Raw genomic sequence first — 13,786 nt, 5'->3', positions numbered from 1 at the left:
AAAGCATGCACACTCCTGTGACTGTAACACCTGCCACTGCGCTGAAGGAACAAAGCCTAGGTCCATTCTGTTCATCCCCCCTTGCTGAGGTAAAGAAGGGCCCCCAGGAACCTACATTACTGACATGCACATCTCATTAGCATTTAGAGAGGCTGCAATTACCGGAGATCCTCACAAAGATGAAGTGCTGTCAGAGCTGTGGCCCTCAGTCATTCAAGAAAGCATGAAACTGGAAAAGCCAATGAAAGGTTTGTGAAGAGCATCACAGAGACGGAGGATAGTGACGAGCAAGAGGACACACACTGCCCACCCGCTTACAGCCACTTTTGCAAGCTAGAGACTTCACTCATTAAACATTTCCCACTCCTTCACAGCGGAGGCGGCTCTCCGTCCTTCTTACTGCCGTCCGCTCCCGTCTTCCTTTGCCTCCATTTGCCATGTTACGTTCCCATTACCGCCGCTCTAACTCTGGGAACAATGGCAGCCGACCTGCTGCTGCTGCTGGCATGACGTGCTGTAACAGTAAATCCTGGGGGGGGGGGCGGCTAGGTTTGTTGCTGGGAAGTCCCCCCAACGTCAGGTCAGGGTGTGTTTGTGCAGAGTGAAGTTGGTCAGCAAGGACAAGAAATGCTGTTTGTCTTTGTGACAGCAGTGATGCAGATGACAGACCCCCCCCCACAAACACACACACATACATACCAACATGCAGAGATCTCTGAAAACAGTTAGAACTCATGACTCTGTGTGAACGGGCAGTGTCAGTAGCTGCAGTTCCATGTGCCAGATATATTTGATCGGATCAAAGATCGGATTAGAACTGAACTGTGAACATGGGCCCAGAAAAACTTGATCCTATTGTAACAAACATTTACATACGCCAGACTTTTGGACGGAATAAATCCTTTGGACATGCGCAGAACTCTCTAAAATACGGGAAATGACCATAGAAGAAATATTGAGTTCTGTTGTAAACAAAAAATGGAAGCATAGATCTTCTAAATGTGCTTTAATTATTAATCTGATCATTATTTAGCGCCTGTTCACAAATAATTTTTTTAATCCGTGTGGCCAGTGGTTTCTTTCGTGGCAGAACGGAGCCGGAAGAGGGGTAGGAGCTGGCTAATACGTGCAAACAAGATTTAGCTGTAGATGTATTTAAAATCATGCGGGCAATGCAGCAATCTGCATCTGGGCTGTAAATATGTGGGAATAACAGCAGCTTTTATTTTGTCTGGACGCGACTGGAAACACAAATCACATGATTGTTTACACGGTTTCTCAGGACTGAGCGGCAGTTCTGCTTTGAAAAGCCGCCTCCGTTATCTCTCACGCCATCCCAAAGCCCCCCCCCTCTGCTCAGAGACTCGCTTCTCATGGGTGGAGCAGGCGGTCGGTCCAAAGCCTCCTCTGGACCGCCTCACCTTCTATACACCTAAACCAGCGCAGTAGAGACCCACGATCAGAACTAAATGTTTACACGCACCACGATCAGATCAACACTCAGCATAACCCACCTATCTCCTTCTTCTTCTTCTGCCGTTTTATTCCTTTCGGGGTCACGGGGCTGCTGGAGCCTATCCCGGCCACTTGTGTGTGAAGGCGGGGGACACCCTGGACAGTTCGCCAGTCTGTTGCAGGGCCCCACCTATCTCCATCAGAAGGGAATGTTGATCCGAATGAGTCTGATCAGGGCAGACTATTCTGAACGGCGTGTTTACATGACCCATTTTTATTCTGATCAGCTGAAGGTGCGCAGAACTCCAGAACATCCACAGGGCATCCGCAGCAGGGAGCCCGGCCTTCCGTAGACCCTGAAACTGGGAGGGTCAGTATGTGGTGTGACCATCAATTGGCTCACGCAGTGCAACACGTCCTCACATCCATCGGGCGGGAACTGCGTAGGCACCGTGGCAGGACAGCTGGGTCAGAAGGGGCGACTCCAGATCGAGGAGGCACGTGGGCCGATCCGGGCCTCAATAAACACCCCAGTGGGCCGGAGTGGTCTTCTGCCGGGGACTTGACGTGCCACGTGGCAGGCAGAATTTGCTCTCAGTGAAGTTAAACACCCACGACAGACTGGTGACCTGCCCCTGATGCCCCCTGCCTTCGCCCACAAGTTGCCACAAGGGGGAATACGGGAAGCACCCAGCGCAGAGACGAGGCAGAAGGTTCCAGGGGAACAGGACCTTTAATAACTTAAACAAAAACCAAAAACCAGAATCCACTGCAGAGCAGGACAGAACAACTCGAAACTACACAAGAACCAGGGGAAGAGCATAATATGGATCTGCACAGGAGGAGGGGAAGACAGGACTCAAATACATACAGGACTGACGAGACTCAGGTGGAAACAATCAGGGCGGATGGGGACCAAAAGTAAAACTCGAAACAACATAAAAGGAAACCTTTCAAAATAAAACAGGAAACTGAACTCAAATAGAACCAAAAACAAAAGAAAAAAACCCAAACCGTAACACTGGGATAGGCTCCAGCAGCCCCGTCACCCCAAAAGGGACGAAACGGAAGAAGACGAATGAATGATGATGATGAATTTAAACACGCGTACGGATCAGAGGATGCTCGATTGGCCGTTCTGCATGTCAATCAAGTCCCGTACTTCTCGGTGAGGATATGATTCAATTACGTATTTTTTTGTGTTATTTATCTTTGCTGGCCTGCAATCTAGCCTCATGTCCTTGAAGATCGACCGATCAAAGAGCAGCCAAAGAGCCAATCATAACAGATACCCAGCCCTAAGTCGCTCCAGCTCCCCCCCAAAAAAACACCTTACACACCACTAAAGCTCTAAATGGCCCTACAGTGGGAGCAATAAGGAGGAGCCGGCGGGGTTGGGGAAGAATCCGGCCTTTTTTCGTGACAAATCAGAGCAAAAAACAAAAGTTCTGCATTTATATTTTGTTCAGTGTATACAGTATCCACCAACAGAGAAGTGGAGAGGACGTGATGGTTACACATAAACGGACGGAGCTCCTCACCGGGTTAACAGAAAACGATAACAACTTTCATAAAGGAAAACAGGACAAAACCAGGAAGTAAAGTCCTCATTGTCCTGTTCTAGTGATGATTTGAATGTTGTGAGCTGAGTCTCTGCTAACTTCACTCATGTCTGCTACTCAGTGATGGAGACTCCGTTAACAAAACCTCATCAGGACAAAGACTGAGACAGATGGGGGGATGGGGGGGGGGGGCAAAACAATAAGCAAGGTGGTTAAATTCATGCAGGACATAAGATTCAGACAGGGACGAGGATCATAGACAAAAAAAGAAGTAGCGCCTTAAATTATTAAAATATGTTACAGTCTTTATGAAATTCAAAGTGAAAGATGCTAATCTATGATACCAGCAGGAAAAGAAACAGCATTTCTGCAGAAAAACATCAACTGTGAAGGACGAGGCTACAGGGACCAGAATGAGATCACCTGATCACCGTGCAGCACAGGGAACTGCTGAAGTACCTGACTGAGTAGGTGAGCCCAACCCCGAATTCAAACTACAAAAAACCAAAACCTAAACTTTCCTGAACGAACGAACAGCTGGAGAGGAGCTGCGGGTTTTGTGAAGGAGACCCCTCTCCAAACCTCTGCGAACCTTTAACTGGGTCATGACAGATGCAGAATCAGCCTGTCTGAACCCACAGAAGCTCCAGCCAACCGGACCACAGAGACCAGTGAGTCTGAGTGATGGTCCGGATCCTCTCCTGACCTTCATTGATGAATGAGCGCGGAACTGCGGACGAGGAGCGTTTGTCAAATTGAATTCGGGAGGTGGTGGGGGTGATGCGGTGACACCCGTGTTCGTGACCTGCCCGTCATGTCCGCAGGAGGGGGTTGGGGGCTGCTGACGCCAGCAGGTAGCGGCGGGGTCGCCCATAAAAGCCGGCCGGTGCGCGCGGAGCGTCCAAACCAGTTACCAGAGCGCACAGATTCTGCTGCAGCCATCTCTCCCGCTGAAAAGGTAAGGCGCTGCAGGCTGGCCGCTCCGCTCACTCACCCGCAGCCTGGCTCCAGCTCATCCGCTTCTTCTTGCGCTCCCCAGATGCACAAGTGCTTGGGGATCCTCTGCGCGTCGCTCATCTTCTGCGCGGCGCTGTCGGAGAGCATCGGGCTGGTTATCGCGGTAAGCAGCGCGCGCGCGTCACTCAGGGTCCCGGACGGAACCGGCAGGGTGTGGAAATGAAAGAAAGGGGCCAAAGACTGAGCAGAACAAGAGAAGATCAGGGAACATGCCAGCCTCTTAATAGTTTAGATGTGGTCAGTTAAAAAATGGAGAAAATTCATACAAAAAATATGTGAAAAAAAAAACAACAACTAAGGAACGTTAAAGAAAAGGAAGTGACTTCCTTCACCTCATTTCTAAGATACGTGAGGTGAGGCCGGGGCAGAACTGGAGTCTTTTGATGCTGAACGTGACTTTGTGGGTAAATGTTGGCTGTGCCACCTGGTGGCCTTTCCTGCTTTAATGACCTCTTCCAAAACGCGCATCCAACAACGCTTAACCTGAAAATCCGAGCGCATGCGCATGTTGGCCGCACAACAGGAATTTTCTTCACTTTTTGTGCTTGGTCGCACTTAAATACGTGAAAAAGATCCCCTGAAAGAACAGCTAGAGAGCAAAGGAGAACATTGCTCCAAACACACAGAAAGTTTGTTTTCCTTCTTCAGAACTAGAGATGGATTTATGGAATTTACTGTACTTTTTTTGTTTGGAACATTTCTTCCATAACTTCCTATTTTATTTGATGATTGTGTCCAATGACTGAATGGTTTCAATGAACATTACAAGATTGATTGATTGATTTCAAGCATTGTAGTCAAAGCAATAAAGATTTTACACAGATTTATGAAACTCATTACAGAAATGATGAAATGCATAGATAAAAAAAGAAAATAAAACAGAAAAAAAGACACATAAGTCACATTTGCTTAATTAAATACAGTGATCATTAACTAAAGTATAAGTAGAGCTTGATTTACTGCTTGAAAAGGAGCGGAGGAAGTGATCTTATGTAATCCCACCCCTACTGAGTTAATTCATTTTATAGTTTTAGTAATCTGGTTCTGATCCGATAGATTCTTTTGAAGTTACTAAATCCAGTTCTAATTAATGATTGATTATCTACAGAAAACGTTCATTCATGATTTCAGAAAACAGTAACGATAATCGTTATGTAATAATAATTGATTATCATTAGAACACATTAAACCAGTAATTATTGCTACACATGCAGATCAATAAAGAAAATCAATAGTTATTGATTGTAATTCAGACATCTCAGTAATCATTATTGCACATTAATACTCATTGGTTGTAATTAAAAGAACTTTGATTTTTTCACCACAATCAGGTTGACAAAAGTATTTGGAATTATTTAAACACCTGTTGATCCTTTACTCCTCTTATCTTTATATCATGAAGTTAACACATAAAAATGCATAAAACAATTCCTTTTTTTAGAATACCGAACTAAATTACATCAATTTAAGTTAGCCTCAATGAAATACATCATTCAATATATACCTATGTTTTAAAGGTTTTAAAGGCTGGCGCCAGTGTTAGTCATCGGAGCTGCCATCAGTGAGTGAATGGGACTGCCATATAAGTATACGCCATTTACCATTTAAAATGTATTTTCCAAATGATTTAAAGGTTTTTTTCTAGCTAACTTTTCTGAAGATGTTTTAAAGCACCAGTTACACATCCTGATGGTTATGTTACTTTATAAGGTCCATCTGTGAACACATGAAGGTCTGTCACTGACAATCAGACCTGCAGCTAAGTAAAGGTGGGTGAGACCACAAAGAGTTAAAAAGAAGCCGCAAAAACTTAAATCAACTCAAATACTATACATTTGTAGTTTGACACAAAGTGAAATTAAATATAGCATAAAAATGAAAAATGATAAAAATAAAGATGATTTCACTGAGAGTTGATTTTACAACGGCTTCAAGAGGGACTTTCCCCCAATAGAACTGGGTGGGAATGCTAATAAATGTCCCCCCCCTTCACCTACAGAGACCTTCAGGAGTTCTTTTGGGTCACGACCAGAGTGCAGGTGAATTTCACACCTCATGAACCAGGAGGACCATCAGAGGAAACTGGCTCTGGTTGAAGTAAAGCCGTCAGTGTGAATGCTCCAGGGGGGTTTGGCTTTAGCTAATCTGCTGAAAGGAAAAACAAGCTCAAATGGAAAGAATCAGGAAAATGTCGGGAGGAAGCAACGGTGATGGCTTCTCTCCCTGCTCTGACTGAACTCACTCCTGTGAGGCTGACTTTCAGCGTTTGGATGCTGATGATTGAAGAAGAACAGCTGCTTCTTACTGATGAACTTACTTTCATTATGAAACTGAAGCAAGTTGCAGAAGACGTGCGACAGCCTCGTTTGCTAAAAGAAGCCATGTGTTTGTTTATGCTGACCATCATCCAGACCCACCCGCCACACTCGGACACCAGCTTCAGATCAAACAAAGCTCACAATCACCCTCTGTTTCAGGATGAAGACATTTCTCTTCTAAACCACAACTGCTCTGCTGCAGAACTGAGAGTGATGCTGCTGGGAGAAAAGCCGTCCTTTTGATTAGCTTCAGATTCTGCAAATAATCCAGATTACTTGAATAATTGGTTAATTAAATCATGGACCATTTAACCACCAGAGTAATTCTAGTCAGAGCTCCGATGATAATCTCACTGATGGTGCATCTGTGCACCTCCTCCCTGATGACAGGGCAGATGCTGAAGGTGCTGGAGCTGATGAAGATGATGAGGCATGTGCAGACAATGACACTCAGTTGAACCTTCAAAGACTCTGTCTGCAGTTTTTCTGAGAATAAAACATCAAAGTGTTTTCCAAATGCAGCAGAGCTCTGATAATTTCCCTATCACCAACTAAACCCACTAAAAAGTGACCTTTGAGGGCTTACTCCCATCGAGTGGTGCATTTGAGGCCGCCTTGGACTTTTGGGCTTTGCCACAGCAGGTCAGAGACAGAACCTGTGAGTGTTTGTGTGTCTGCAGGCAAAGGAGAAGCGAGGCTGGACCCTGAACAGTGCTGGATACCTGTTAGGCCCCCGTAAGTACAACGTGCACCCCGCACGCTGACACGTGCACGCACATGCACTCCTGCCTGATGCTGGTTTGGCTGAAAGTGCTGCTGCTGTGACCCGTGCTGGTGTTAAATGTGTCTGTCAGCTGCTTCCTCACCTCCAGAGGACGTGCTGTTAGAACGCTGGTATCCCGGTGTGTGTGTGTGTGTGTGTGTGTGTGTGTGCGTGGAGTCCAGGTAAAGGTTGCCCCTGCCTCATCCTGTGTTTCAGGTCGTATTGATCACCTAATTCAGATAAAGGATTCCCCCAGTGCCAGAGGCAGAGACGACCTGGTCACTCCATGTAAGATGGAAACATACTGCCGCTGCAGGGCCTTGGTGTCAGAGCAGGAATTGCTTTCTGCAAACATCCCAGCTATTAGCTGCTTCTTTTTCTTTCTGTCATGCTGCTCCTCTCTGACGCCATCCGTCCCATTGCTGCATTTCTGCATTCCAGCAGCAGCAACTCACAGAGGCTTGCTGTGAGTCCAGCTCAGCCTCCTGCAGGACATCGTCCTGTGTGTCACATCTGCACACAAAGCTGCAGCTGGAGGCATTAAAGCTGCAATTTTGAAGGAAAAGCACAGACTACTCTAAAAAAACAGAAAACATGAAATCATCAAAGCAAATAAACTAAAAGGTAGGTGGAATAGATGCTTTTTAAAACCAAAACCAAAAGTCTGCATTCAAGTGGTAAAAGCTTGAATCATCAAAGGAGGAATCCACTTTCATTAGATAAAATGCATCACTTAGAGACCAACAAATGAGCTTGTGTGCAGATCACAGGTTGTGCAGGACAGCTTTCCTTCTCCTCATCAGTCCAAACGAGCCGCTGCATCGCGGCTGTTTTCGCGCTCAGTCCCACCCATCAGTCTCAGGTGATGGGAGTCGGGGAGAAGCGTCACCATGCTCTGTTGTGTGGTCATCTTGTTCCTGATCACCTGGCCTTCACACTCCAGCATCACTTCAGGGTGAGTCAGGCGCTCATCCCTTTTCCCCTGAGTACTCCTACGGTGAAGTGCTGCTCTGAAGGCTGACAAACTCGGAAGAAGAAAAGCCGGACAAACCAGAGGTTTCAGGAACACAACTCTCTATGAAACGTGTGTGCAGCTCATTTCAGTCATGACATGATCTTCCATCAGACTTCAGAAAGCTTCATCAGTGGTAACACTCTCTTCTTCACTCTGCTCTCCTCCATCTGGTTCCTTTGCTTGCTGTCACCGCCATCATTCTGGGTTCAGTCTGCCGTCCTGCTTGCTCTCTGTCAGTTGATCTGCTGCAATTCCGTGAGCCAAGCCCTGCAGGTGGTCGTTTGAAACTGAACAAAGCACTGACACAGGAAATGCCATGCTGACTTTTCCCATGTTGAAATGTCCTTGAGTCTCCATGCAGGAGGAAGGTGAAGGTGTGCTGGTGTGTGTGTGCACTGAGAGAGTGGGCTGTGCACACACTCCCAAACATGGTTTCAGGTTTTCAGACCAAACAGCTGAGATGTTGTCAGAAACACCTCAAACAACTACAAGTAGTAACGTTTGTCAGAGTCAGATTTGTGGAAAGCGCAGAGCTGAGTCAGCATCCTGCCGCTGGATGTGCTGCCTGTGTGACTGTGTGCGACTGTGGTCACTTCCCACTGTCCAGATGGAATAGACGGACACAGGACACTCGGGGACAAGCAGGGTCTGGCTGGAAAACGGGACATGGGCCAGGAGGAGGACTTCAGACCAGGTATGTACACCTCTCTCCACTGCTTCTCTAGATGAACCTTTTTGACGTTTCTATAACTTCTACTCTTTGCCTGACAAACTAGAGTTCTAAGTGTGTTCATTTCTGATAATGAAGGCCATTATCCCGCTTATACCATGGTCACTTACAAGACAAATACATATTCAATCAGTTTTAGTACTTTATTATTGTTAATGTATCGGTTTAGATGGCTTTTTTTCATAAGAAGCGGACTATTTGTTACAGCGTGTTGTCATGGTAACATAACAACGCCCTGCTTAGCTGGGTGAGCCCGCACCGACCTCGACTGCAGCGGCAAAGGAAAGCGATATATCTATGCCGATGATCATGATGTGTTTAATAAAGCATCAGATCTCCTCTTACCGCTTGCTTTTTTCCAGATGATGACGATAAAGTTTGTTCTAAAGAGGCCAGAGCAGTGATACAGAACATTTAAGATATGTGACCGGAACTACTTTTTTAAGGCGTGTATTATCACTTTTTAATCCACACCCAGCAGCCAATCAGAATGGAGTATTCACCCGGACCATGGTATAATTAAGCATTGAATGCCAAAACAACTAATTTATCAACACAAACCATCTAAATAATACTAATAATATTACGTGTTTTGTAATTAAAAAGGAAAAGGGAACTTTGAGCAGCACCAACATAAAAAATCTTCCAAAAACCATTTACAACAAATGTTTATATATGTTTCTACATTGATCTCACAAAAAGAACGACTATTTTCTGGAAAATCAAAACATACATGAAGTAGTTCCTTGCATGGATAAACAGGATTCATTATTTTAAGATGGATTTCTTTGTACTTTGGAGGAATGGGACATTTAACAAACTGAGATCTGAACTTTGATACTTCTTCTTTTGTGTGATACTGTGACATGGAATAACGTTGGAAAGATGTTGGAAACAGTCCTTTAACAAATAAAGGCATGGTTTAAATGAGTTTGAAAGTTTTGAATTAACCGATTGACCGTCAAACAACAGAAAAGGAAGCTGAACATTAAGAACCAGACTGGAGGACATTTGAATCAAAGGCTGAGGCTTTGATCACATTGTTATTTTGTTTTCTATCATTTAATTTAAACTTACTGGAAAAAGTTTCAAACGAGATAATGTTTCCACTGTCAATCATAATGTGTAATAATGACCAGATAACGTTATCAATCCAAAGTTTGTAAAGTATGGATTCGTTCCTACATGAAATAAACCAACAGTTGCATCTGGGAGTGTTGTGTGGACTAAAGTTATGGTTGAATAGGAGTTTCCAGTACAGTAACACCTGCTGATGATGAGTAGAAAGTTTATTAGGAACATTTCTGTAGTCAAAATCACATTTTAGAAGGAACTCAATACCCACTAAATGAGATACAATTTTGGAAAGAATATGAAACCAAGTATTTCTCCCCTTTTTCAGAAAATACCTAAGCCAATTCATTTTGATCATATCATCCAAACTTTCCAATTCTATGGCTTTAAGTCCACCTTCACTGTTCAAAATCCAGTCTGCAAAACATGTGTGCATCGCTGCTCACTGGATTGGCAAATATAGACCACAATGCTTTGCATTTGAACAATTTTTGTGGTGAAAAAAACATGTTTAATTTGTATTTTTTTTAAAAACAATCAACGTTTTCCTCATCAGAAAACATGGATTCATTAACAGTCAATGTTAGACACTCATCATGATTAGATTTTAACTTTGTGAAATCAGTGGCATCCTATTTTAAAAGAAAGTAGTGAGCATCCACGGCATTAGATAGTCCCTCACCATATAGTTTTTTTTCAGTATTTAGGGATTAGGATGGGATTTCTGACACAGAAAGTATTTATACGTAACTGTCTGTCTGCAGGGCTAAATGTAAGGTAATGGGAAGAATTCAAATTCAGCCTGAGATATTTAAATATTCTCAAGCACAAGTTGGCCTAAACTGATGTTCAAAGCTATGTTATCATTGATTTAAGATATAGAACCAAGTCAATGTTTAGAGTTGCTATGGAGATCCTGCGTGTTCTGAAAGAGCCTGCACCTGCATGTCCATCGGCCAAAGAGGCGGGAAAAAGGAAGTTGTCCTGAATCCACCAATTTGAGCTCAAATGAAAGCAAAATAGTTGTATTAAAACAAAAAAATTCCTTTTCCCCCTGACAGTTTTAGAAAAAAAAGCATAAACGTTGAAAAGATTTTGCTGTTTTTTAACACCTGCCTCTGGTGGTCTTTTGATGAACTGCAGCCGTTGGTGCTTAAAGGTTTGCATCGCATTTTGAAACGTAAGGTGGGAGTTAAGGTTTCACAAAATAAGGACTTATTTAAAAGAACAAACATTTCATCTTTTTATATTAATGTCTGTTGCCAGAAAACTAGGCACATATGATGAGATTGTACCGCTCAGTCGTTCCAATATCCGGTGTAACATAGTTTTGATTTTAAAATAAAAATAGACCTTAAATGAATGAGTTATTGCTGTGAAAAACACCCGATGATTCTTTGGAAAATATGTTTCTGCCATCTAAAAACTTTGTTGGCTTTCTAACTTGTCTCGTCTCTTTATCGTGTCACATTATTAGATGCTCTTTTGTTCAGTCTTCATCCTTTCTTCTTCTTCAGCATGTAGAAATCATGGCATAGTGCATGCGCTGCAACATCCCTGCATGATTACAAACAACCTACAGTTCCCAGAATTCCCTCCACCCAGAGGCTCAGAACCACAAACTCAGATGGACTGCTGATGCTGGTTGGCTTTTGTTTTATTTCAGAAGAATTAGACTAGAACGAGACTCCATGCTTCAGAAAAGTGAAGACAATCATGAACTCGATGTGAACTCATCACATTAGCGGTACATGTGGAAAATGGACGGGAGGAGGAGTGCAGGGGCCTTGTGGAGTGTTTTATCAGGGGGTGAGGGGGAAATGACCTGCAGCTGAACGTGGCCAAGACAAAGGAGATGGTGATGGACTTCAGTAGGAGAAAGTCCTCACCCTCCCCGGTCTGCATGGAGGATGGACGTAGAAATGGTCCATCTGGACAATAAACTGGAGTGGTCCACAAACACTGAGGCTGTCTACAGGAAGGGCATGAGCAGACTTTACTTTCTGAGGAGACTCCAGTCCTTCAGTGTTTGCAGCAGGACGCTCCACATGTTCTGTCGTGGCGAGCAGCCTCTTCTTTGCTGCAGTGTGTTGGGGTGTTGGTATCAAAGCAAAGGACGCCAACAGGACAGACTGCTGGCGGACCACCATGGACAAACCCTCCCATCCTCTCTACAAAGCAGTGGACAAACTGAGAAGCAGCTTTAGCGGTAGACTCCTACACCCCCGCTGTGCTAAGGAACGGTACAGGAAGTCATTCCTGCCAGCCGCCATCAGACTACAATTCATCTGTATATACATGTATATCCGTTTTTCTTCCTGTATATTTCATGTTTATTTTATGGCGCTGATACTACAATTGACTTTCCCTACGGGACTAATAAGGTTGATCTTAATCTCCCTCCCTCCTGACGAACACTGAGCTGCTGTGCCTTCCCCCCTCAGGCTCGCTGAGAATAGCAGATGAGGACATCATTCACACCGTGGTGGATTTCCTGTCCTACCTCAAACTCAAAGGTGAGCTTCAGTGGGTCTGAATCCATCTCTGTGCACTTCATTCACTAGACTCATCCTCAGATTCAAATCCCTGAGGACATTTTAGAACCGGATTCTGGGTTTAAAGGGGAAGTGACAGTAAAAACAGACATTCATTCAGGCTTTGCTGTATCACTGTTTGTAAGGTTCTCCTTCTCCTCCATGGAGCAAAGGTGAACATTAGGGGAAAAAAAGGCACAATTCTCCATCACTTCCAGCTACTCACGCTGATCTGTTTCAAAAACAAAACACTAAAGTGCCATTGAGGCCAGTTTGGGAGAATAATGTTTAAATGAAGCAGACTGATAGGTGGACAGAGCTGGGATGAAGCTGGGATCTCATGTTTTTCTGTCTGCTGATCCTCAGTTCCCGGTGTTCTCCTCTCCTGTCTTTCAGAAATGGGAGCTTTGGAAAACTTGCCTCCTTCTGTCACATCAGATGAAATGACCAACCCCTAACTAGACCGTCTGTCTGTCCACGCCCTTCTTCACATGACTTCAAATCCCTCCAGTCTCTGATGCTCCTCAAAAATAACAGTGGGATATTTGTTATTTGTGTAAATAAACCCGTATGTCCTCCAGAGGTCGGTGTGTTGACTGTGAACAGATGAAACTGCACCAACATCCTCTCCATCAGTCTGTCATCAGGTCACAGGCAGTGGAGACGGACGCTGCACTCATGGGACACTTTCACTGAGATGACTGTGGTACTGATGTGACCACAGACAGGCCAACACTGACCCATACGGCTCTGGAACCATAGCCATGAAGCCTGAAGCAGGATGGGCACAATGGCCGCTCTGGCTCCGCCCACCTGGATAACTTTCCAAACATGGGCGGGACAAAGTAGTGATGTTGTCGTACACACGCCCACCCACCTGACAACTAGAAAACCACGCCCCTAGCGCACAAATTTCAACTGCAACTGAAGACATTTTCCTTCGCATCTATTTCTGGCATGTTACTGGGGGGGGGTCAGAGATGATCTGTCCATATGTCAAACACTGGACAGATGAATGTCTCTGCCTGGGATGAGGAAACCGCAATAAACTGGTAACCTGTTCAGAGTGTACCTCACCTTTGCCTTAAGCTGGGCTCCATCATCCCTCCTGCATCCCACCAAGCAGAACTGGAAGATGGATTGTTTTTAAGCATGAATGTGTCACAGTTTCTAGCAAAGCAGAAGTTCACATTCATACAACTGGTTGATGCTTTGTAAAGCACATTTCTTATAACAATCTCTGGATAGAATGAGAAATGGTTTACTCAGCAGAAATGAGTATTCATCACTTATTCAAACATCTTTTTGGACTGTCAAA

General features: G+C 44.5%; 1 protein-coding gene across 2 annotated transcripts; it reads left to right on the top strand.

The window, feature by feature from the left end:
* Window positions 1-3,799: 3,799 nt before the first annotated feature.
* On the top strand, window positions 3,800-13,048 carry gal (galanin/GMAP prepropeptide). Of its 2 annotated transcripts, XM_011472839.4 has the most exons (7): window positions 3,800-3,975; window positions 4,057-4,137; window positions 7,033-7,087; window positions 7,332-7,403; window positions 8,738-8,824; window positions 12,379-12,450; window positions 12,865-13,048. In XM_011472839.4, exons 1-7 carry the CDS (start codon window positions 3,832-3,834, stop codon window positions 12,924-12,926), a joined length of 573 nt encoding a protein of 190 aa, XP_011471141.2. In that variant the 5' UTR covers window positions 3,800-3,831; the 3' UTR covers window positions 12,927-13,048. The 2 variants fall into 2 exon arrangements, with proteins under 2 accessions (XP_011471141.2, XP_004086257.2); XM_004086209.5 differs by lacking the exon at window positions 7,332-7,403 and having other exon boundaries at window positions 3,824-3,975.
* The last annotated feature ends 738 nt before the right edge of the window (window positions 13,049-13,786 follow it).

Source organism: Oryzias latipes, chromosome 6, assembly GCF_053564925.1.
Source record: "Oryzias latipes strain Hd-rR chromosome 6, Olatipes_Hd-rR_3.1".
NCBI lineage: Eukaryota > Metazoa > Chordata > Actinopteri > Beloniformes > Adrianichthyidae > Oryzias > Oryzias latipes.
This window is presented reverse-complemented; position numbering and strand designations above follow the sequence as displayed.